General features: G+C 41.7%; 1 protein-coding gene and 1 long non-coding RNA gene across 3 annotated transcripts in view; one reads left to right on the forward strand and one right to left on the reverse strand.

The window, feature by feature from the left end:
* The window catches only part of Cubn (cubilin), a 208,006-nt gene that overhangs the window by 129,560 nt on the left and 51,932 nt on the right, over positions 1 to 26,514 (reverse strand). The window contains 5 exon segments of the mRNA NM_053332.4: positions 18,568 to 18,755; positions 20,728 to 20,884; positions 21,604 to 21,785; positions 22,335 to 22,495; positions 24,823 to 25,012. Coding sequence (NP_445784.3) covers positions 18,568 to 18,755; positions 20,728 to 20,884; positions 21,604 to 21,785; positions 22,335 to 22,495; positions 24,823 to 25,012 — 878 coding nt within the window.
* LOC148000296 (uncharacterized) lies at positions 8,813 to 13,439 on the forward strand. Of its 2 annotated transcripts, none has more exons than XR_015641342.1 (3): positions 8,813 to 9,046; positions 10,433 to 10,561; positions 10,676 to 13,439. It is a non-coding gene; the product is annotated as an uncharacterized LOC148000296 (long non-coding RNA). The 2 variants fall into 2 exon arrangements; XR_015641343.1 differs by having other exon boundaries at positions 8,813 to 9,010.

Raw genomic sequence — 26,514 nt, forward strand, 5'->3', positions numbered from 1 at the left:
TCTAGCATACAACTGCTGGCTTTATGTTAATCTCACACAACCTTGAGACATTTGGGAAGGTGGAGCCTCAGTTTAAAAATGCCCTTGGCAGACTGGCTTCTGGTTGAGCCCTTGGGGCATTATCTTAATGAATGACTGATGTGGGAGGGGCCAGCTCATGGTGGGCAGTGCAACACCTAGGCTGGTGCTCCTGGGTACTATTGGAAAGCAGGCTAAAAGAGCCATGAAAAGCAAGGCAATAAGCAGCATTCCTTTGTGGCCCCTGCTTCCTGTTCCTTCCTCTAGGTTCCTGTCTTGACTTCCCTCAGTGAAGGACTATGATGTGGAACTGTAGTTGAGTTGCTTTTGGACATGGTGTCTTGTTGAAGCAAGGCAAAGTCTGATGACACCATGTTGACAGAAGCCAGGCAAAGGAGAATGAAAGAAGAGGAAAGGAAGGAAGGAAGGAAGGAAGGAAGGAAGGAAGGAGGGAAGGAAGGAAGAAAACAAACATAATAAGAAAACCAGAAGAGACAAGAACCAAAGCTCTTTCCTCCAGTCTTGGGCTCTATCACCTTAAGCTGGAGGTGGAGGCAAGATAAAGCCAATCTATGCTGTGAGTGCCCTCAGGCTGTGTTGTGAGTACCCACAGGCTGTGCTGTGAATGCTCCCAGGGTGTGCCGTGAGTGCTCCCAGGGTGTGTTGTGAGTGCCCCCAGTTTATGCTGTGAGTGCTCCCAGGGTGTGTTGTGAGTGCCCCCAGTTTATGCTGTGAGTGCCCTCAGGCTGTGTTGTGAGTACCCCCAGGCTGTGCTGTGAATGCTCCCAGGGTGTGCTGTGAGTGCTCCCAGGGTGTGTTGTGAGTGCCCCCAGGCTGTGCTGTGAGTGCCCCCAGGCTGTGCTGTGAGTGCTCCCAGGGTGTGTTGTGAGTGCTCCCAAGGTGTGTTGTGAGTGCTCCTAGGCTGTGTTGTGAGTGCCCCCAGGCTGTGCTGTGAGTGCTCCCAGGGTGTGTTGTGAGTGCTCCCAGGGTGTGCTGTGAGTGCCCTCAGGCTGTGTTGTGAGTACCCCCAGGCTGTGCTGTGAGTGCCCCCAGGCTGTGCTGTGAGTGCCCCCAGGCTGTGCTGTGAGTGCTCCCAGGCTGTGTTGTGAGTGCTCCCAGGGTATGTTGTGAGTGCTCCCAGGGTGTGCTGTGAGTGCTCCCAGGGTGGGCTGTGAGTGCTCCCAGGGTGGGCTATGAGTGCCCCCAGGCTGTGCTGTGAATGCTCCCAGGGTATGTTGTGAGTGCTCCCAGGCTGTGTTTGAGTGCTCCCAAGGTGTGCTGTGAGTGCTCCCAGGCTGTGTTTGAGTGCTCCCAGGCTGTGCTGTGAGTGCTCCCAGGCTGTGAGTGCTCCCAGGATGTGCTGTGAGTGCTCCCAGGCTGTGCTGTGAGTGCTCCCAGGATGTGCTGTGAGTGCTCTCAGGCTGTACCAGGAATGCTCCTGAATCACTGTCTAACAGAATGTTTGTCTCAGTTTCAGGGTTTTCATAATTTTTATTGCACGCAGTCTACTTTGAAACTAAATGCAAAAATAAATATACTGTCACCAAATACTGAATTAATAAGCAAGTCTTTCAGCTCAGTCTTTAAACCCAAGAGATCCTAACTTTGGGTTGTGGTTTAGTGACCAAAAGCTAAAATTACTTCAACTTGCAAAACTTAAACCCCTTTGTGTTTAAAGCACCCTCTACCTGGTAGATTGTAGTCAGCACTGGGTAGCTGCGAGCTGGGACCATGGTCTGATTCTGCACAAGGTCATTATGTGTTATAATACATTATAGTGCATTATTTTCCTCCCCAAAACTAAGAGCTGTGACATTTTAAATGATATAGACGGTATGTTTTCTTCCGTCTAATGGGATCTTTTCCACTCACGGAGAGCCCCAAAATGCCAGAAACCAGGGGTCTTAAAATAGCACATCGTGAGTGGTATTGGGCGGGGTAGTTAGACAAGAAGATGGCTGTGTGGAAACACTGATAAATGAAAGCTAAATGCTCTTATCCTTTGGGAAGAATGGAATGGCGCATTACAATAAACATCAAGTGGGCACATTTGAAATAAATGAAATGTCAAATAAATTAATAAACTAATTACTGCACATCGATACTTCTACTAGGAAGAGGGGGTACATCCCACCCGGCTCCTTCAATTTTAAGTCCTTCTAACATTTACATTTAATTAAATTGGATTTTTGTTTGTTAGTTTGTCTTCACACGGATGGCTAATATCACCTCCACAATCCATTCCCAAGTAAACACACCACACAAAAAGTAACAGTCACTTTGCAAAGTATACAAATACTGGTCACCATGGAAACCAGTGGTGTCTTTCTGCTCTTGATTCTGTTTTCAAGGCAGAATGTTAACCACAGGACATTCCAACAGTGACTCATAGCCCTGACCAGAAAGCTTCCTGGTTTGTGTCTGTTAAAACTATGATTTCTTCTGCTTTCGCCAAGCCTGAGATCCACTCCACAGAACCATCAAGAAGTTCTGAACTCATTTAAGGGAAACAAGAAACTACAGATGAGGCTTTGTCACCCTGAATATGAGTTCTGGTTTGTGTCGCCGCAGGTCTTTTTAAAAATAAAATACTTGAAACGATTCTCACTTTGCCATGTTAGCCATCAAACACATTTCAAATGTGATACTGTGTATCATAAGGCTGTTTGTGTTCAATAATGCCAGTTGGTCTCTTAGGAACACAGTTCATCCCAGCCCTTCTCCGGACACACAGGAAGGGAATTCACTTCCCAAACCGCCCGGCTACTTGGTTACTTCCTGCGTGTTTGACAATCTGGTTACAAACACAGAAAACATTAGTAACGTCAGATGTCAATTACAGTATGAAATGATTCACAGGCCCCTCTCAATATTAAGGGCCACAGAAGCAGGTGATATGAAATTAAAGACACATACAGTATGTCAGCAACTGACAGAGAGGACCCGGTTATTGTGGTATTAATGACTCTTAAAATTTCGCCTGTTGTTCTTAGTGTGTTTGATTATGACTTATGTGTAGGGATGCAAGTGAGACAGCATGTGGAAGTCAGAGGACAACTCTCGGAAATCCATTTTCTCCTTCTACTAAGTGGGTTCTGGATATTGAACTTAGCTTAGCATGTGTGCACTGGCCCAGTAAGATGGGTTTTGTTTTGGTTGGTTGATTTGGTTTTGTTTGTTTTTAATTTGTAATGTTACATGTAGATGTGTGTGAAGGGTGTTTGTATGGGGTCCTGTGTGTATGAGTGCATAATAGACATCAAAGGACAGTGTTCAAGAATTAATTCTCCTCTCTACCACAGTATCTAAGGATCAAACACAAGTCACCAGCTTTGTAGCACTGGTGCCTGCATTTGCTGAACCATCTCACTGGCCTTGGAGATTAAAATGCCCTAGCATTCAGACACAGTGGCATAGATCTTCAATTTCAGTACTCAGGAGGCAGAGGTCGGTGGATCTCTGTGAGTCTGAGGTTAGCTTGGTTGACCTGAGTTCCAGGACAGCCATGGCTATGTAGAAAGACCCTGTCTTTAAAAACCAACCAACCAACCAACCAACCAACCAACCAACCAACCAACCAACCACAAGGTCCTCTGGCTTTGTGGATACTTTCAAACCTGGAAATCACAGCCTTACTGAGTGGAGCTGTGTACAACATGTTTTCTGACCTGGGCCTCAGCAGGTCCTCCCTTCACTAAACCCAAGAACCGTTAAGGACAGAAATGTGTTCTTCAAGGGCTTCTACTTTGAGTTGTTTAATGACTCTCTTTTGTGACTTTGAAATTCTGTGACTATAATGAGTAAAAATGGTAATTAATTGGTCTGTCACATGAGAATAGATGAACAGATTGACATTCTCCTAAATCTTTTTAGCACGGGAATGTTAAAACCAAAGCAGACCTTTCAACTTCTGATTAGCACGGAATTCATTCTTTATGCATTAACTTTCCTTTTCATTTTCTTCTCTTTTTGATTCTGGAGCTCAAACCCAGAATCTTGCCACTGTAGGCATCTACCGTACCACCGAACCATTAACCACAATCAACAGTATTGTTTTTCTTATTCTCTCGAAGAGTGTCTAGAAGTAAACTTCATTTTCTCAGTTGCAGAAGATTGGATATAAGACATGGAAGGTAAATTACGCCTTTCTGGTATGATACCGTTTAAACTGGGAATTTTTCATCAAATCCTGCTATATAGAAAGCTTGGAATCCAAGGAAAACTGTTTCACGTCTGAAGCTTTTTTTTTCTTTTTTTTTTTTAACGTGACTGAAATAAGTTAAAGCACTTAGAGAAGAACCTGCAGGGGCCAGCAAAGATTCCTCTCTCTATATATGAAGGGAAACGCTAGTCAATACAATGAAGCTGATGAGTGATCTCTGTCCAGGAGCCCTTAGATGGGCTCTTTGAAGTCAAGCATTGATGGAAGCGACCAAGTCATTTCCTTGATGGGGCATTCATAGAAGATGGGCAGAGTTGGTCAGAGTCTGGCTACAGGGACTCTGCCTAGCACACAGTCTTGTAGAAATTACTTAACGTCTTGAACTCTATGAATGTGCATGTTTGGTATGCCATGGTACTAACAGCTTTCTGGCAAATGAGAAAACTACAAGGCGACAAGGAAATTCATTTGAAGTGTTCTTCTAATTTTTGGTCTGATATAAAGGGAACACTCCTTTTCTTTTCTTAACTAAAGAAGCCACCCAGAAGTAGCTTTGTGCAATGACATATGAGTCTAGACAGCTGAGGCTGACTCACGTTTAACACTTTACAGAACCACCATCACTGGCTGAACAGGGAGGGAAGAAATGAATCAAGCCTGGAGATGGAGAACCCTTGCTTGCATCCTGTTGCTATGGTAACCTGGGTTTGAGTTGTGACTGCAGTCCTCCCTGACATTCTGGGTGGACAGCCAGATGCAAATCACCCTGAGTGTGGGGAGGGAAGTTAAGTATACGTGCAGGAGGTGAAGAAGTGCGGGTCCATCATGGTAGAGGATAGCCCAACAAGGGAGAGGACATCAGGAGCTGCTGAGGCTAGCACAGTGAGGTGAGAAGGCACGGGATGTGCCAAAGTAATGTGCTGTTCCTTATTTTAGTGACCTTTCTCCTCACTGTCCTATGGTGTGCCTCCTGCTGCTTAAGCCTTGGAACTCAAGAGGGCAGAAGATGCAGAATTCTTCAAACACCTGTTTATTTCTCCCCCGAAAACCACAACTGCAGAATGCCTATGGTACTGACTCATTGTATTTCCGGTGCTGTAGAAGCCAGGGTATTGTGTGGGCTGGGAAGGAACCCCACCTCTGAGCTAGAGCCCAAGCGCAGGAGTCAGCCCTCACGAATGTTGTTAATTTTACACACATGATTTTAGTAAGCATGAGAGCCTCCTAGGTCACTTTAAAATGTAAAGGCTTCGGAATGTTTCTGTAATTCTGCCAAACGAAAATCGCAGAGTAGGAGACTGATGCAGAGTCCTCATTAGGAACAGGGAAAACCCAGGGCGTGTGGGATCCGTCATTGAATTACAGAAGGTAGAGGAGCTAAATGCTGCTGAAGGCTGAGGGTGCATGACACACTCGGACAGTGCTCCACCACAGCTCTGTGGGGCCTTGGTGCCTCTCCCCAACTGAACGTGCAGCCACTCACTCACGGCACACCGGCACCGGCACCGGCACCGGGGATTCACACACAGTGGCATCGGGGACTCACACACAGCAGCATTGGGGACTCACACACACCAGCATCCGGACCCACACACATGTCCTCACTACAGGAAAAGCCACGATGCCACGCGCTGCCAGGGTGGGGCAAACCCACGATGCCACGTGCTGCCAGGGTGGGGCAGGGCATGTGAAACGCCCATCTAAAGTCAATGGTTTCCCATAATGCCAGGCTTTGCGTGCCGGCGACAGACCAGCAGACGGCCACATTCTGAGTTATTCTGAGTTATTTTGTATCACTTTGAATTAGGACTTTAGCTCACATCCAGATGGCACAGTGGCCTCTCTACGGGCTGGCTGATCTCAGCCTGCTCTTGTTGCCTTTATGGTTTTAAGTTCTGCTTTCTACGGATCAGTTCCATTAGAAGGCACAAAGGCTGATTTTCAGTCTTTTGGTTGTGTTTTTTGTTTTGTTTTCTTTCCTCTTTTTTTTTTTTAATCAATGCATAACCATGAATGTAGGCTAGCATTTAACTACAAAGATGTTTATCTCAGAGAGGATCCTAAACGTCTCCCAGCAGGCTGCACTGTAAAGATGAGAACTTGGAAAGTAACACACACACTAGATACGCCCCATAGAAAAATGTCATTACAGGGTAGAATGCATAAGATAATCTATGAATATTAAAATAAAATAAACATAAAAAGAGCAGGCAATGAACACCACTAAATATTCTTAGTAGTGGTGCAATTTAAATCTTTTGGTTTCCTCTAAGCTTTCCTGTTTTCTCAATCTCCTGCAATGACTATGTGTGTGTGTTTTTATTAGATAAATCTACTTTTAATACATTCTCTCTGAAGAATTATTGGCATCATAATATAAGTATGTCTTAGCTATGTTTTCCCTATGCTAGAATTACATACTCTTCTAGGCTTCCAGACACTCAGCTGGCCCCAGTAAAAATGTTCTATTTCCCACATCTCTTCTCTCTGCTCAGAATCAAGCATCAACATCTGTCTTAAAAAGTTGTTACAGAAAGTAATCAGTTCCAGCATTATTTTCAAACCATTTTAATCCTGAGTATATCCTTTTCCATAAGTAACTATTAATAATTATTCTAATTCATTATAAAAATGATGTCTTCAGAAGTCCAGGGACATCTATAAATATTGGATTTTATGACCACTGATGGAGTGGTGAATGCCTAGTCCCTCCCCAGGGAGAAGGGAAAGACTTTGAGAGCCAGAAACACTGTCCTGTGGATACATAAGTGGTCAGTTCCACAAGCTGCAGCCTTCAATTGTCTTGCCGTAGTGAAACACTAAGTGTTTAAATATATATTATTGTACCTTCCAATGGCCTGAGCATCTGCTGCAGATGGACTCTGGGACAGATAAAAGCCTGGCTCATAGAACAAAATAAAATCATGGATCCTTAAGCCATAGAGACCTACAGTGCTCACACCTGCCTCTTCCCCCAAGTTCCAGAAGAAAAAGTAAGCCTGCTAAGTAAGAGCTAAAATCAAAGTGTTTTTAATATGCAAAAGGAAAGCAGAGGAGAGCTATGAAGAGTGGCCCACAAGATAGATAAAACTGGATATGAAAATGCAGTGATTATTCTGCAAGCCAACTTAAAAAGCTAATATATGTAGGTATGTATATATGTATATATGTATGTATGTATGTATATATGTACAGGTATGCTGTATGTATGTATGTATGCATGTATGTATTATATAATGTCTCTAATGTTGCAATTGGGAATAGTCCCCATTTAAAAAATTAAACCAGAATTCACAATTAGGATTCATGATATTTAAAACTCATTCTGCAGACCAGCATTTTCTTCTGGTGCAGTGTGCCTGCAGGCACGGTCCTCCCTGTGCAGTATACCTGCAGGCACGGTCCTCCCTGTGCAGTGTGCCTGTAGGCATGGTCCTCCCTGTGCAGTGTGCCTGCAGGCATGGTCCTCCCTGTGCAGTGTGCCTGCAGGCATGGTCCTCCCTGTGCAGTGTGCAGGCATGACAGCAGATGCCTCGGACTTTCCTGCTTAAGTGTGGAAGAAAGAGAGGTGGGAAGTGTTGTGGGAAATAATTTTGAGCTTTGTGCATGTAAAGGGATTTTTAAGTGGCTTAAAGGTAGTTTGGTAAATTGTGGTAGGTTTTGTTCTTATTCATCTGGATCTTGTGCTTCAAATCCGAGAGGATGTGAGGAGCAGAAACCATAGCTCTTTTGAACCAAGGGCTGGCTGTCTGCTGAAGGCTGGCACCTCTGTGTCATTATGCATAGCAAACTAATCAGTTGAAAATTCTCATTGTTAGATGGTCAGAAAAGGGCAGCTTGTTTTTTTTTTTTTTTTTTTTTTTCTTTTCGTCTCCCAAAGACAGGGGTCTTAGAAAGCCAGTCTGGTTTTAAATGAATCCTCCTGCCTCAACCTCTAAAGTTCTGGGAGTGTGTGTGTGTGTGTGTGTGTGTGTGTGTGTGTGTGTGTGTATGTGCCTGTGTGTGTGTGTCTGTGTGTGTGTGTCAGTGTGTGTCTCTGTGTATCTGTGTATGTCTGTGTGTGTGTCTGTGTGTATCTGTGTGTGTGTCTGTATGTGTATGTGCCTGTGTGTGTGTGTGTCTGTGTGTATGTGTGTATGTGTGTGTGTCTGTGTCTGTGTGTGTGTGTATATGTCTGTGTGCGTGTATGTATGTGTGTGTGTCTGTGTGTGTGTATGCCACCACTCCCTGCTCAAAAAGAATTTTGATCACATTAAAATAAAGAGCACACACATTTTTATAATTTAAAAATATCACATTTTGCCCAGACCAATTTTAGAGTCACATTTCGCCTAAGACGCATCTTGGGTTGGTTAATGACATAAGAGAGCTCGGCTTCATTGCTATACTTTCAAAGTTCTGAATGTAGACTATCCTGGCAGAGAGCTCCCTTCTCCCAGTTGCTATCAAGTCAAAAAGCTGAATGTCTGGACTATAAAGCGTACGTAAACTCACTTGTGAGTGGCAGATGCCCTACTATGAGGTGGGCTATAAGCAGATGGCAAAGTTCTGACTTCCTCTAAAGGACAGTCCAGGAAGCGTGACTCATCTGCTCATCTGCTCAGGAAGTGAACAAGGAGGAGCTTCCTGCTCAGAGTCAGAGCCGCTGTGGCTCACACACACAGAACCTCTTCTGCTTCTCTGCTTTGTTCTAACCAGGAAGGAAGATTTCAATTGCTGGGTTGCTCAGACTCAGACAGAGGAAGCTTTTAGAAGAAGGCTGAGAAGCAGAGGGAAGGAGCTCTGATATCCACACATGAGGACATTCTGTGTACAACTCCGTTAATCATAGTGAGAAAAACTTTTGTATAGACTATAGCTTTTGGGGTAGGTATGTATTTATATGTGGAGGGCATTTCCTAGAGCACGTGGGTCTAAACACACGTGTGTGCTGCTCTGTGGAGGCCAGAGATCAACATGGGTGTCTTCAATTGCTCTCTTTTCTATTTTTTAAGACAAAGTTTCTCCCTAGTTTAACTAGGTTGGCTGGCCATATCCAGGGATCCTCCTATTTCCACACCCCTCCCCCGAGTGCTGGGGTTACAGAGACGTGAGGTATACTATCACATCCAGATTTTTACAGAGGAGTCTGAACGCAGATCCTTATGCTTGTGTGGCAAATACTTTAGTGACTGAAACAACTCCTCAGGTCTCAAAGATAGCTTTTGATTTAGTGCAGAAGTCTCTAGGAGCTGGACGGTGATCTGTGAGATTCTGTTCATGTTAGAATAGTAATGCACTGTTTATGGGCACAAGTCCTATGATGGCACTAGGAGGGGCCAAAATGCCTAGCAACTCTGTCATGAAGTCAGTGCTGCCATCTCTACTGTGGAGCTCCACAGACTGAGGTGTGTGTAGGTGTAATTAATGTAGAATCGTGAAATGCATCAACTATTCAAGTAAAAACGTTATTGTTTCCTTCACCAAAATTTTCTTTCTAAAAAGCAATTGTTAGGTTGTAGCGACTATACTCATTCACTACTAATGGATTATAGAGAACCACAGAACAGGTTTTAAAGGTATAATGACAGTTTGCAAACCTTCGATGTGTCAATGGAACCCCACCTTCATTCTGGTTCCTCACAGAGCTTTGGTTAAATCAGTGGATTAGAGCATGGGTGCTGTCGTTTCTCATTTATAAGCTGTGGAAAGTGCCAAGAGGCATTAAGGAAGCTGGCTGCAGACAGATGGCAAGGAGAAAAGGATGAATACCAAAGGAGGGACCAGTAATTCCCTCTGCCGGCAGGATGGACGCACTATGGATTCCTGTGTCTGGTTCAGGAGCTCTCAGGAGCTCGGCTTCGGTTAGAACCGCTAGCAGCGGTGAGCATTTGTGTGCTGTGTGCTAGGCTCTCTTCTCATTCTTATTAGCTCATTTACTTTGGCTGTTCCACCTTACTTACTGAGGGAAACGACGCACAGGCAGACTTACTGAGGGAAACGACGCACAGGCAGACTGAACAACCGACCCAAGGTTATTCAAGCTTCCTGGCTCTAGAGTCTTCTTCCTGAAATGTCACGCTCTACTGAGTAGCATAGAGAGGACTGAGCAGGACCGCACTGGAGCCCGATGCCTACAAGTCACTTCTGGCTGGGGAATATTTGATGAATACTAAGCTTTATTCTTACCATTCTACAATGATCAGCAGGCTCAACTGATTTGATTAAAGCCTACTTGAACAGATTTGATTCTAATGATGGGCTCTTCAACAGCACAAGAGAGAAATATCATTTCCAATGATATTTTCCATGGAGAACTGAAGAAGACGACGAATAGACTGAAACCAGAATATCTGGATACTGAGAGACGGTTCTGGAGTCCGGCCTGGAAGCAGTTATAAGGTCATGTGACTGGCAGTTATGTGCTCATACAAACATCCTTTTTCACTTCCCTTATTGGAGAAGTTATGGGGAAAAGAAAAACTTTAACTGGATAAAACGTTTGTCTTTAAACAGATTCCAAGAGAGAAAGAGAAGTCAAAATCCTAGCCAGAGCTGCATATGTGGAATAAGGGGACATGGAAATCAAAGGCCACCCACAGTGAGCTGTGGGAGCTGCTGAAGAACCTGGCTCTCTGCCTGGGGGAGGAAGACAGATCTCCCGGGCCGAGCTGATGGTCAGCTGGAGGAACACAGATGGCATTTCGCCATCTTCCTCAGATGTCCTGAGAGGAATGGCCAAGCATCATTGTTAAGCTCTCTCCAGGAGTATGGGAGAAGAGGAGTCTAGAAAGCAATTCTAGAATGTTCTTAAAATTCCTTAGTTTGAACATTCTTTCTCCACAGCAATACAAAGCTTGGTCCCATCCCTCCCACTTTCTACATCAAGCCCATATTAATGGATATCCACATTATTTGAATAGCCAGAATCATCTTCAAAAAATATAGATCTGAGAACAAGATGGTGGTATTTGTCTGCAATCCCAACACCCATCAGCCTGAGACAAAAGAATTAGGAGTTCAAGACCTACTCTGGATGAAAAACAAAACAAACAAAACCCTAAAAACCAAAATTAAAAACAAAAACCCACACATTCATATAAAGAAAATGTTACACTATGAAAAGAACCCATTTGATTATGCTATTTCTTTGATCTGGCCCTTGAGAGACTTTCCTCAAGAAGAACACTGAAATTCATGACCTTCCTATTGACACCCTGAAGGTCTCTTATGATCCACCTTCAGGTCTGAAGACCCAGATTTCCTTGTCAATCCTCAACCTTTATGATATCTGGATACCGGTTTTCCTCGGGTTTGTCTCCTCTGGTTATCCAAAAAGTCTGATTGCTTCCCTGCCTTCAGAGCACCAGTCAACCTCCCCTCTCAACAGATAACACAGGGCATGATAGACTATTGTGTGATACGCTAGCATCTGTTTCACCTATTATGACATGAAAAACTAATGATAAACATTTAATTTCCACAGTGTAGGTGTCTAAAATATATGCTACTGTCTGGATGGTGGATAGTTGGCTAATGGTAGTTTAATCAAGTAACCAGCCCTCCTAAGTTGTGTTTAACTCAGCATTTCCCTCATTCACTACAACTCAAAGCTTTTGTTTGTGAATCATCCATCAACTTCTGTGGCGTAGAACAATGTGATTACCCTGAACAGACGTCCTTGCTGTCTGTGTTTATGAATCACTAGACGGAAAGCTAAGAATGTGTGCTATCACTCTGATGTGACTGAGCAATGAATTTGCATGAAGCATTAGCAACTGTGTATGAGTTCTCCACAAAACCCAGCTAGCATTGTGTTGGGTGATTACGACACAAGGTGATCCACACATGGGATGGGAAATAGCTCAGGACCTAGATAGATTATGGTACCAAACTGGAAAATTCAGGGACCTTGGTGATAAGTTTGTTAATTCATTTCTTATTTGAAATGCATTATTTTGCAATTGAAATTTCTGTAGCATACTGGCTGTTTGGCAATCAAAAAGAGGACGTGAGAGTAAAATGTATAATGAAATAAACATCTGCTGAGCAGAATGACATCCAGTAAGGATTTGGCAAGAGATGAAATAGATTTTACACACTGGAAGAAAATGAACTTGACAGGAGGTGCTGACATAATCGGGAAGAGTTTGAAACTTCCTTAAGTTGAAAAGGGAAAAGGACAGAAGGGGAAGGAGGAAAGGATGGAATGGAAGAGTGTACTGGCTAGTTTTATGTCAACGTGACTCAAGCTAGAGTCATCTGAAAGGATAAAACCTCAATTGAGAAAATGTCTCCATAAGATCCTCTGTAAGGCATTTTCTTAATGACTGATGGGAGAGGTCACAGCCCATTGTGGGTGGACCCATCCTTATAGTGGGTTTGGCCTAGTGCTGTTTGTATTCTAATGCTAATTTGGGTACCTCAAAATTGTTGGCATGAGAGAATCTACCCCTAGCTATGGGGAAGTAAGATTCATTTTAAAGAGAAGTGTTTATTGTACACAAAGGTGGATACTAAGATACCTGACAGAACCCTTGAAGCTTTCCAATTTAGCTTTGGAATGAAGGCATTACCATCAGCAATGACCAAAGTAGGCTACAGACAATGTCGGCCAAAGACTTGTGGGGTCTTGCTCTGCTAGACACCTCCTGGGTTCTGGTGAAGTCTTGCAAAACAAGTCTCTATCTAATGAGATTCCTAGTAGATTTTGGACTGCAGCTAGATGTAATAGTCAGTTTTAAATGTTACATTTTTAAATCATTAGAGACACCTTTTGAAGGTTCTATCATCTATCAATCATCTATTTATATATGTGTGTATGTGCACATATGAGGGTACTCTGTGTACACCTGAGGTGGCCAAGGTGGCCAAAAGAGAATATCTGGTGTCCTTTATCATTATTCGCCTTTTTTCCCCCTGCTATAGTCTCTCATTGAACCTGAGGTTCCTATTTTTCTTAGCTAGTCTGGAGGCCAGCACACTCCAGTAATCTGCCCCAGCAAGTCTTCTATCTCTTCTTCCCTTGGATTTACAGGTATTCTGTGGGTGTTCTTAACCACCAAGCCAACTCTCTAATTCCTAGACCGCAGTCTTTACAAAGGAAAAATGTCAACACCACATGGGTGCATTCAGATAATCTGCAGAAATGGTAATTAGTAGACCAATCGACCACGTGGGCCCCTGTTAGATGTCATGTGTTCACAAAACCACAGATTTTGTTGAATATTTTCCATTGTTATTTCTCAGAAATAAAAAAATGCTATTGTGGATACATTGTAATGCTGTAAAAGAAGTGGTTGTTGTGGAAGTGACCACACACTCCAGCCAAGTGGTAAACTGACTATAAGGACTGAGATAGCTGAACATGTTAGTCATGAACCTAAGATTTGCGTGACTGAGATTTCAAAGTGAGACAGAAGGCTATCACCATATAGGTCAAGAAAGAAAGAATTTTTGAAAGTGTTTAGAAGAGAGGAAAAGAAAGTTCCAGATAAGAGATAGATTATTAAAAAGTAAATTGTGCTATGAATCAAAAATAGCAAAAAAGAAACTTCTGAAGGAAGCAACCTATGAAGCTCTTTGACTATTCTTAGTATGTGTACAAATCAGCTAAACTTTGGGGTTTAATTTAAGTAGGAAAAGGTTTGAAATTTTTAAAGCTGTGATTGACATAAGTTGGTGGTAGATAACTTCAGATAAAGAAGAACTTGACATTGAGAAGGTAGATGAGAGTTTGATTCTGAAACTGGAGGAAGAGACCTAGAATTTCCATTCAGGAAATAGGTCAGCTACTTGTAATGAATCTTTTCAAAAATGAGTGAACGCTATCATGCAGTAACTACTCACACAGAAAGAATGGCATATTGGTGACCATTTGGTAGTTGTAAAATACCTTACAATGACAGATGAACTGTGACCCTGCTTGGAGCCATTGCCACTCTTACAGACACCAGGTATGAGGAGGACTAGGCAAACCACTACAGGGGATGCCATGCATAAGTAAGATCCTCACTTTGCCGCTACTTTTTAAACCTTGAATCACTGATACTAAGTGTATAAGGTTAGTGTCCTATGCACAGCCATGGCGTCAGTGTTCACAGTGAAGCTGCAATAGCAAGGACATAGAGACTCTGTGAAGCTTCTGAAGAAAAGACTAGATAGAAACAGCCATGGAGAAGCAACAGAGCTTCCCAAGAGGAGAAAGGGCAGAGAGTTCACTCCTGGGTCTTTGCTGGATTCTCGGCCTCTCTGCATGGCCCATGCCTCTCACAGCAACAATCCCACAGATAACACTAAAACGTGCTCTGACTGTAAAGCAGGAGAGTGAGTGCTAGGAGAACTGCCCAAGTTGTATAGGCAATGCCTTTCAAAATATAGAAAAGTTCTGTTCTCATATTTCATAATGAGTTGAGAGTGATGTGAATTTCAGCTAAAATTCTAATGAGACACTGAAAGGAATTTCAGGATATACAAGAAATTGTGACTGTGCTAGAAGACTACTTCTGTGAGAGGTCCATAGTAAAACAGTCCAATGTCTCTTGACAATAATGTCACAAGCATAGATGTGAGGAGCATTCTCTCATGATTTCTGTGAAGGTGGCAGAAAGTTATGACATGGCATCTACAATTCGTGAAGAAGTGTCACCTCCAATGGCACTGGCCCAAGGCACAGTACCTGGTGCTCAGCCTGCCTGAGTCTTAATGCTATTATATTTAGCTATTATGTTTTAGCCCACATCTACCTGTAAAATGAGGACAATGCTTCCTGTGTTACCTAGGTATAATGTGTGCTTAGTGAACATTAGCTGTCATTATTTCCTGGATATTTAAATGGAAATATCCCCCCAAATATTCAACAACAGATCCATTAAAAACTAAAACCATTGTAAGAGAATATTTAAAAGTGGTGCCATCCTGTGTGATTTTTATCATGAGCTTTTTTTTGAAGAAGCGGTATGCTCATTCATAACAGATAATGAATGAATTCTAAGGAGCCATTTGCTCCTGCTAATCCCCAGCATGGCCCTGCTCGGTCACACTAATCTTCCAGTGAATCGTCTCCATCCTCGTCTTCCTCTCTCCACCCCTCTGGTGGCAATCCCTCTAACCTTCCATCATCCTCTCTTTGTTTCACTGAGGCAACCCCTCTCTCTGGCTTCTTCTTCTCACTCACATATCCTTGACCCAACACCTGCGATGGTGTTTACACATCAGTGACACTTCTATCCTCAGCCACCTAGTAGAAATGTCTTCTAAATGGAAACTTAGGATGAAAATGGAGACAAAAGAGTGAGAGCAAGTTAGAAAAAACAGAGCGAACCCTTGACACTGACTTTGCATAGCTGCCCAGGCAATGTCTAACTTCCCTAAACAAGCAAACAGTACTCTCACTGAGATGCTATTTCTAAACCTGATGGGTTTTGTTTTGGCCAAAGGATAAAGCAATAAAGGGTAGGCTTGTTTCCCAGTGAGGTGTGGGCTGGACCTAATCCAGTCTTTTTATATTTTTGGTTTTATTAATTCAAAATAATTAATTTCTGGCTCCAGTAATCGTCACTCATTGGGGAATTGGCTAAGTCTCTTGAAGAAAAGGAGAAAAAAACCTTTTAACTAGAAGTTATTAAAATAATGGAAGCTAGGGTTTTAATGCCTGCAGTATTTTTTTCTCCTTAAATGGCTGTGTTTTGAAATTTTCCATCATAGACCAGCCTCTGCGGCTATGCTCTGGTCTTGCCCTTTGGCTTATAGCAATGGAAAGAAATCTCTTCCCTCTGGCAATCATGTCATTCTTTGGAAGGCTTTTCTGAACGTCTGGTTCTCATTCTGTACTTTGGTGCTTTCACCATCGGTATTGCACAAGGGAAGTGGCATGCCTGGAACATGACAGGCGCGCCATCACAAGGGGCCTCTCATGAGCCCTTTTGAAGCTGTTGGAGCAAGCGTTCTTATTTGAGTCTTTAAACACCTCTCAAAATGACATGAAGAGATTTTGGGGAGCATTGCACTCTCAGGCCAATCCAAAGAAGTGGGGGTGTAGTTCCTGGAAATACTTTGTCTCATTTCCTCTCCACTCTTTCTCCCAAGCAAAGATCAGTCCAATCCCTTCCTCTTCTTATTAGCTCTGCTCACAGTACTATCTCAGATCACTTCCGTGGTGCCCACTTAACATGGTGTTTGTTACACAGCATCCAACGTTTCGCATCTGCCCCACATTGTGGTTTGTTCTCAAAGCAGTAGGACTGTGCTGAATGTGTAGGAATTTGCAGAAAGATTTGCATCAAGCTTGGTTCTTTCTTGTTAATTAATAGCAATTATTAGACTCCAATTGAAATATGGCTGGGACAATTCACCCTCAGTTTCTCAGACTTGTGCAATGCCTCAATGGAAAGTGAGGATCTGGTCAAAGTTAAAAGCAGATAGCTGGTACTTTGAGAAGTCAGGAGTCCAAGAGGTGATGCAAATTCTAACTGGTAAAACTTGTTATTTAAACCATGAACAGAATCTGATCTATGAAGAAAAGTATGATTCAGTTATGTAAATAGAGAAGGCAGTTCCTGAGCTCATGGATGCCTCTAACTAGAGAGAAGAGGACTTTAGAACCATTTCCAAGCCAGCCATGGTGATGCACACCCAATATTTGCGAGGTAGAGGCAGCCAAAACATGATCTCAAGGCCAACCTCGGCTACACAGCAAGTTTGAGGCTGACCTGAACTACAAGAGGAGTCTCTATTTCCAAACCATGAGAGTCAAGCAATCACAAATAGCATTCCAACACCATGTTCGTAAATCTGATGTGTAGTACAGCACATTTTTTAGAGCAACTAGTATATATAGCTTTCTGATGTATGAATACTATTTCTGCATGCTGTTGCTTCTACATATGAATGAAGGGACGTTTGATGTTTGCTTAATTGTTCTCTTTTTTTTATTGAGACAGAATCTAATTATTTCCCAGGTTGGCCTCAGGCTAACAATACCCCTGCCTCAGCCTTCTAAGCACTGAGATTACAGTTATGCATCACCATGGCTGGTTAAAGGTTTTGGTGATTTTTACTGATGTTGTGGTTGTTAACCAAAGAGAACTTTCCCCCAAAACGAAAGAATATCCTCATATTCTTGGCTTCAAGCAAAAGTCTCTCAAAGGAAAGATGTTCCGTCTTCTTTGTGCTGAAGGCCAGTGCAGTACGTAGAAAAGGCAAGGGGATCTCAAACAACAGTGTAATCACATTAGTCTTTCAGTAAAATTGGTGAAAGCGAGTTAAGGAAAGTGTGCAAGAGATTGTTTTCTCTGGGGATATGACTTCAGCTGACAAGTGTTGATGCTGTAAATCTTTGCAAGGGAAACTTCTAAACAATAGAAATCATATATACATATATATATATATATATATATATATATATATATATATATATATATATATATATATATATATCAACAGGTATTGAACCTGGGACTTTGAACATTCTAGACAAGTACTTTGCCATTAGCTACATCCTCACTAATAATCTTAAAAATACGACACTAAGTCATTGTTATGTAGTTGGTGGAAGACCATAAAAATGACCTATGTGGACAGAGTGGGTCCTCTACACTTCAGAAAACATTTCTAATGAAAGCACCAGATGTGGACATGGTGGTATCACGTGTGAGCAGCACAGAGGTAAATAAAAGAAACATGTCCGCTGACTCAAAGAGTGACGTCATTAATCATGGAAAATAGATGTCAAATATATGCCAATTGTTCAACTTAGATTGTTGTATGATGCACGAGAATATAAGCCAAAATACAAGTCAATAGCAACATGAGTGATTATTAAGATTAAACTAAATAAAATAGATTTCTGGTTAATTTTGAAAACCTATAACCCTAAAAGTTGCATCTACAAGTCATTAGAACAACTTTCCTAAGTGCAATTTCCTATGACAATAATAGCAGATTATCTCATAGTCTACATTACGTCACTATTAAATTCCACCTTTAATAGTAAAGCACCTTTTATTGACTAGGATTACATAAAGAAACTTGAATAAATGTTACATGTTAGACATATAGACAGATAAAATGTCTCTTTCGCAAAAGAAAAATCGTTTCGAATGAACTTGAATTTTAAAATATAAAAATAATATTTGGTATCTGGAAAATTAAATGTTGAGCATATTCAAACATTTTCCCTTATGCACAGAGATCAAACATAAAAGTAAGTAACAAGATAATAATTTTGAGTTTAGGATAAAATGGTGCCATGAGAGACATGAAACACGGCCATTCACATCGCAGTGATGGGGGCCATACTTCAGACATGCAGGGCAGGGCTGAGGATTTGACCCTGAAAAGGACTTCCAACACAGTTTCGTTTTCTTGATATGAATATGGAATTACTTACTGAGCTTCGGGACACTTACCTCTACATAATCTGTGGAGCAGTTCATGTAACTTTCCACATCAAATCCCAGAAACGTGTAGTTCACGGTGTTGCCGGTGGTTGCTTGGATGGTCCAGTTACAACGTTGGTTCTTATCATAGGGATTTGGATAATTTATGCTCTCCAGGATGCCAGAGGTTTTGTTCACTATCACCACATTGTCACATCCTGAGGACAGAAAACAGCCACGAGTGTTAAGAACTCCCACCTATATCATAACGTCTCTGAGATGCATGCGAAGTCCCTTTTTGAAAGACATCTAGATTTTTCCACTTTCCCCTCTAGATTAATAAATCTGTATGTATACACAACATGTCATTTTTATGTTGAAGAAGTCTCCAGTTACAGTAATGTAAGGTAATAGGTGAATTTAGGCATTGAAGTATCATAAAAAGCTACATTAAAAGAGGCATCTGACGCCTATATCTTGGTGGACAGATAGCTTGGCTTTGCTCTCGGAATTAGAGATACGTAGAGAGCATTCTGTGCTTCTGTTTTCAAACCTTTCATATTTGGGAGAAATGAACATTCTGATATTGAAAGGCAGCAGTTTAGAACACAAGTCCTTTGTGAACGTCACATGAGTAACAGAACACTCAGCTGTTGGCAGGAGTCCCCAACAAAGGCTCCCGTCGTCCTCAAGTTACTCACCATGAAGCTCTGAGTGAACAGAGGGAACATAAAATAGGGGAAAATAAAAGAAATAAAGCCCCTCGATTTTGAACAGTTTTTGAAGCATCGCGGGTAACATTTTCTAAAGATGAGTTTTCAGCAACACCACACGAATACCATTAGCTATGCCTAATCTTGGGGTTAAACACCAAATCCAGCCGATCCAAAAGACCTGAGCAAAGTAAATGCACCACCCACCCTTCTCATGGCTTAGATAACTCTTAGTATTTTCTATTTCATCAAAAGAAAATGAGAAAATAAACATTGCGTTGAAAGAGTTGCCTCTGCAATGTGGCTCCTTTTGGTTTTTATTCAACACCATGGGGATACCACTTAGAGACATGTGTGCTCCTGATAATGTCTAGGCCACATTTTAGGATATATATATATATATATATATATATATATATATATATATATATATATATATATATATATATATATGATCTCCAGTGGCAGGTCAAAACAACAGATGCGATGAATTCCAAACTCTCAGACTTGTCTCTGTCATCTCATAAATCACACTGTCAGCAAGTTTCCAATTTCAAATGTCAAGGATTTTTTTTTTGGTGGGGGGCAGATTGGGGGGAACTCATGTAGCACAGGCCGGCATTGAACTAGCTATGTAGTTAAGTCTGACCTTGAAGTTCAGATCCCCCTGCCTCTACTTCTCAAATACGGGGATTGTACACACATGCCAGCACCCTTAGTTTCATGAAGTGCTGGAAATGGAACTTAGAACTTCATGCTAGGCAAACACTCTGCTAACTGATCCATATTCCCAGCCTCTGGTTCTACCTGTAACGACCGATGTCCTGTGTATAAAAACTATTAGAGGGGAAAAAATTCAAAGGCAAATGGCTTTAATAACCTCACAAAAGCCAAGGGAAAGAAAGGAAAAGCAATACAAAATTAAAGGAATGACCACACAATCAAACAGGTACACTCTACATGGAGAGTTAAAAATCTGTTTGCATATAGAATAAGGAGGAATTTCTGAAGAACTCAGTATGCCAAGGGAAGGAGGTGAACAGGAAAGTGGACAGGAGGATATGTTCTACAGTAGATGGCATGGCTTCTCATGCCTCTCTATTTCCTAAAACGCAGGCAGAAGACAGAACCTAGGCTGAGAAGAACCTTTGTTCACTGGACAATGTCTAGTTAAAGGATTGTAAAGCGTGGCATGACTGGAATCTGCATGTCATTAGAGTGTCACATGATCCTGAGCTGAACCTCAGCTGTCTCTGCAGAGTAAAACCTACCCTAAGTTTCTTGGTTTAACAGATGCTTTGGTAATATAAGATTGGATTTCATATGCGAGCGTTTTCCCTTTCAATGACTTCAGCGTTGCCACATAAGAACCCAAGACTAGTTGCAGTGGCTCAAACTACTGCTTAACCTTATCAAGGTTGTTTCGCTAAGTCTGGAGGTTGGCCGGGGTCTCTGTGCTGCTGGAGTCTGTACTTACTCTGCCGGAAGTTGATCTCAAAGCCACGGCCTTGCTGACCTGCATCAGTCCTCAGTTTTAACAATACGACGTCTTTATTGGAACGGATGGGAGCAGGTGTCGTATCCCCACACAGTTTATCTATCAGTCGGGAGTTGGTAGTCGGGCCATCAAACACCTTCAATAAGACATTTCACACACAATACGGTCAAGACTACGAGTGCAAAGGTTTGAAGACAAAATGGGCGTGTGCTTTAAAAACAGCTAGCCCTAAATTCTACGAAAGCATCTCTGAACTTGGTCAATAAACTGAGATGCTAGATAGTAAACATGTGAACTGAGATTGTAGCCTGACTGGAACTGAACACTGAACGTACAAAAAGAAAGCTCAATAAAAAAAAATTGAGCCCCTAACTGAGAAATGTTGCTGGGTTTTTTTTTCTATGCCAAAATGTTTAATTTGTGAAATGCCAGCATATTTTATTTACAGGATTCTAGAAGAATTTCGTGTCTTGCAGGAACCGTGAAAAGATCTAGCTAGATGAATTTTACGTCTCTCGTTCTCCTCAGTTGGTCGGGGCACTGTGAGTTTTCAATGCTTATCTAAAATTAGGGACACTGCAGTTAGGATAAAGTCCATAACAATGCAGGATGTTTTAAATACATCTTATAGCTTATGGTAATTATCTTAAATACTTAATCTACCAAGACCCTACTAGGTACATATCATACTTAGAAAACTGCCATTTTTACTGTATTACTTTAAGAATGGACTTTTCTTAAACCTTTTGTGTAAATTCTCCTCTTAAATGTTGCCACTTTTTAAATCTTAAATGTGTTTTGTGCCCTGAGTAAGTGGGGGGAGCCCCGGATGACATAGAGGTGCACTGTACATACGGCCAAGTAATCCAGAGAGCAGCTGGGGTGGTGTTCCAGGTGGAAGTCTTGGAATTCCAGCTCGAAAGGGCTGCCATGACTGGCTTCCAGCCGCCAGTAGCATTCGGAGCTGTGGTAGTAGGGCATCGGGTAGTTGGGCGATGTGAGCACCCCTGTGGGGGTGGTGAGATTACCTCCACAGCCTGCAGGGGAACACAGTGGATGAATCACAGCCTTTTCCTTCTGCAAGATAAACCTCGGCTAAAGCACCCTACTGCTGTCCTCTGTATCCGGTGCTGGGGTCAGTGCACGGGACCTTACACTTAGCCACGCCCCTCAAGCCTGTGGCTTTCAGAGACAAAACTCACTACATAGTCCAGGCTTGCCTCCAACCTGGAATCCTCCTGCCTCTGCCTCCTGGCACTGGGATCACAGGGGCTTACCCCCACCACCCAACCTGTGGTCTCCTTTAAAGCATCTCAAAGCAGGAAGTCATCTAAAGCCCTACTTCACATCAATGTGCTTCCCTCTTTTCTAGTCAAGATGAGTAGCTTGAAGTCTCCTGGGGAGCTAGAATTTTCCTCTTCATGCTGCTATGAATCCAAAGATACCCATGACCTCGGAGCTCATTATAAAGAACGATGAATGATAAAGGCTAACTAGAGAAGTTGACAGGTGGCAACGTAACACGACAAATGAGGAAAACGGCCAGCATGGCTTCCCCAGCAAAACGGAAGGTCCTCGCCACTGACCTGTTGATGATCCGTCCCAGTACGCTGAGAACCCCTTTGCCGTGAGTGCGGCGTCACTCTTAAACTTTAGCCAGAGCTTGTTACTGTGGGAGATGATTGTAGGAGGCAAAACTGAGCCACAGTAAATCCCAACAAGCGGCGACGTTTCGTAGCCTCCGTCTCTGTGACAGGTACCGACATAAAAACGGATTGGGTTACAATTTGACGGCAACGTACAACAAACACATACGTTTGAAGCACAGGGATACAGATAAGCAGCTCACCCCTCAGCTGGCATCACCTGGGCACTACTTAAAAAACACAATTTTAAGTTCTCAGGTCTTAGTTCTTTACTGACTAGGATTTGAATGACTTTAGTAAAAAAAAATATTATTTGTGGTTTGCCTGGTATCTATCTTTATCCCATCTGCAGAGAGAATGTATTTGAGATTCACCTTCTTAAAGCATTTGGCAAGTAGATCAGAGGATATAGAATACAGAAACTACAGTTATTCACAATATAAATAAATATTTTTTAACAGAGAAATCTTACGTATTTCTTACTGATTTTGAAATCATCAAGATATGGTAATGATATGTCTATTATGTTTGGGACAACTGTAGGAATAATTATTCTCCTAAGAAGTTTTGAAGATCTTAAATCTGAAGGTAATTTTTTTTTAAAAGGATGATTCATTGAATGGTAAAGCCAAGTGTTTAGATGCTCTAAATGAAGACAACTAAGTTGGGAAGGAAAGCGGGCAGACCATCTGACACCACTTCCTTGAGCTTCACCACTACGGTGTAATTCTCCTCCAAAACCACAGCAGCAGCTGCACAAAGAAAATAACCTCTGGATACACATTTCATAAAATGGCATTCCTGTTACCCCTTATTGTGTGTCAATTTTGTGATTTTTTTTCAAAGAATTTTCTACTCAGGCTATGTCCAATATGAGTTTCTTTTGTATAAAACATTAAATCTTACATGAAAAAAATAAAAAAAATTAAGTTGGGCATGAAAAATTCACACGTATGATCACAGCACTCAGAAGGCTGTGTCAAGAGGATTTCTCTGAGTGTGAGGATAGCCTGGACGATCTAGTGAACTCTTGACCATTTCAGGCTATAGAGTGAGACTCTTAAATTTCTCACCATCCCCAAATAAAACTGCTGGTTTACCGTGATATGGTTCAATTAGAATTTTTTAAATTTCGTATCTTACTTTATACCAAAGAATAAAATTTATTATAAAATAATGTTGAAAGATTCCAAATTTGAAACAAGTCAGATATTTGCTACAGCTGGTTGCTAAAACAATGGGCCTAATTTTACTTAATGTAATAATATAAGAAAGTATCTTTATACTAATATACCACTGCCAATGATATAATTTTAAAAATACATCCTTTCAAAGTACAGTGAAAGACAGTGTCACACACTGAAGCCCACAATTCTACACTTCTATTATTCAAACATGAGCTAGGGGTGCTGCCGTAACACTGTAGTAATGCGGTTAGAGTCAAAGCGTAGCAAAGACCAAAGACTTAGACTGAAAATTTACAAGAACAGTGAAGGTACTTCATTTGGTAGTAGGTGTTGGTCATCAGCTTGACAAAACCCAGTATCACCTGGGAAAGGAATCTCAGTGCAACAAATGGCTTGGCCAGTGGACAACTATCTGTGAGGGTTTTGTCTTAAGTTAATCAACACAGGACAAGCCAGCCCACTGTGGGTGACTTCATTCCCTAAGCATGGGTTCCTGAGCTATATGTGAGTAGAGAAATGAGGTTGATCACAAGCAATGAAGTAAGCTAGCAAGAAGCATGCACGAATTTCTTTCCTTTTGCTCTCGGCTAAGGGTGTCATGTGAATCCCTTAGTGCCTGGCACCTTGCTCACCTGCTCTGACAGACTATAACCTGAAACTGTGTGCTCAAAAACCCCATTTCCCCTAAGTTTCTTTTTGTCAAGGTATTTTCATCACAGCAGCAGAAATGAAACTTGAATGTCAACAACAACAGAGAGCATCACATTTAGAGGAGTAGCACTTCCTTTGCCTAAGTAAACTCTGACCATTATGGTAAAATATCCCTAATTCAAGAATCTGAAGTAACTAGCAGAGGCTGGAAAGGTGGTTCCGCAGCTAAGATTACTTCCTGCTCTTGACAAAAGAGCAGAGTTCAACTTCCCAATGTTTACAATGGGTGGCTCACAACCACCTGTAACTCCAGAGGATTGGACATCATCTTCCTGCCTCCACAGACACTGCACTTGCATGCACAAAACCATACCCACATACAAGCATATAAACATAATTTAAATCAAGAAGTAAAACTTAACCCTCAGACCGTATACGATTTCTCTTTCTCTTCTATATCACGGTTGAAATGACCAAGTTTATGTTTTATAATACAGAACACGTAACTTTACAAGACATTCCATGTTTCTGCTAATCTTTTCTGAGATTTTTAATCGAAAGAAAGGTTATAGTGAAATAAAAGCACACACCTGATTTCTACAAAATCTACACACTGTGACCCAAAATAGTCCTCCAAGGTGAAGTCTGTGAAATGCAATGCAATCTGTTGGTTGAGTCCCACAGTGATTCTGTAGATGCACTCCCAGTTACTGGGGTAATTATTGGGGAAGTTCGGGGAGGAGAGCATCCCAAAATTATCTGTATAGTCATATAAACATACTGTGAAAAGAAACAGAGAGAAATGGAAAGCATTATACATTTGCATGTGTCCAATAATATACAATGCATTAATTTATGTCCCTGTACTTGAATTTCAGGAGTATTTTTTTAATGTTCAAAGATTAATTTCATTTTGAAATCAATTGCTAAATCTGTAGCAGACATACCCACATATATTTTGACAGAATGACAGTTTGGGTCCTAGAAGTGTTACAATTTTTCTAATTCATGTAAATAACCATAAACAGTAAAATTAGATTAAAGTACACAGATACCAGGAGACTTAGAAATAATTCATTTCTATACTTCTCTTCATAACTTCCCTTTGTAAACATACATATTCACGAGAAGTGACCAGGCCAGACCTAGGTGTGGCCATGCACACCCGCAGTTGAAGAGACCTTCTTCTATCAAAGCCTGCCTTGAGTATTGACAGGCTACTTGAGCAAGCCACACCATCTCCCGATATCAGTTCCCTCTTTTCTATGATGGAGATGGCTACTGATCTTGAGTATTGTTTGATGCAGACAAGGTATCTCTCTCACCATACATGTGTAGCAATAACCCCCAATAGCCCTAAGAGAACTGTAATTCTGAGGAGTAAATTTACTTATTCCATGAGGTGATTAGCAGTCTACCTGGAATGCTGCATGCTAATTGAACACTAACTGTGCCAGTGCATTTGAACTTTGCCTATTCAGTCTCTCCAGACTCCGTTCAATAACCAACCCATCCCTCCCTTATACCCTTACAATCTGAGATGTTTGACAAAGAAAATCTGGCTTAACTATGATATTCATCTAGCTTCAAATTTTATTCAGTAACGACCTAAATCTAGAGCCTTGGAGGAGCAGAATCCACAACTGAAGACTGTAGAGAGTGAGCTATTAGATATACATTATTAGATATACATTATTAGATATACATTATTGCAAGTGAAATAAAGGCTGAAGACATGCAGTTACATTTCCTCAATTGCTGCCCTATATTCATCCATGATGGGGAGAATCATCGTTGGTGTTGGGAACACAGAGAATATACCACTAGAGAAAATTCATCAGGCTGAATTAGAGTCACCCAAATAAACTACAAAAAGAAAAGTAAATAGGACTCGAGGACTATCTCCTGTGAGGACTGCTATTTGAATCTGGCTAGGTGGGCATACCCCTGCCCCCAGCTGAGTGTGCACCCTTCCCTGAGTGCCACCTGCACGCTGTAGCTGAGGAAATCCTTATGTAATAAAGCACAGAAGACCACCACTCTACAGTCGAAGGTAAGGCTAGCTGCATGCCCCTCTCTTTTTGATCAAGCTCTCATAGACAAAAATACACTCATAAAAGACGCAGATAAGAAAGGAAATCAAGTAAAAAGGAACAGAAATGGAGGATGATCTAAAAAAAAGCCCTCATTGTTTAAAAATTAAAATGAACAGATTTTAGCACAAGTGATCAAGTGAAGAAAAAAAATGTGGATTGCTATTTTAAGAGCGAACGAGGAAGAAT

This window comes from Rattus norvegicus, chromosome 17 (assembly GCF_021556685.1).
Source record: "Rattus norvegicus strain SHRSP/BbbUtx chromosome 17, alternate assembly SHRSP_T2T, whole genome shotgun sequence".
NCBI lineage: Eukaryota > Metazoa > Chordata > Mammalia > Rodentia > Muridae > Rattus > Rattus norvegicus.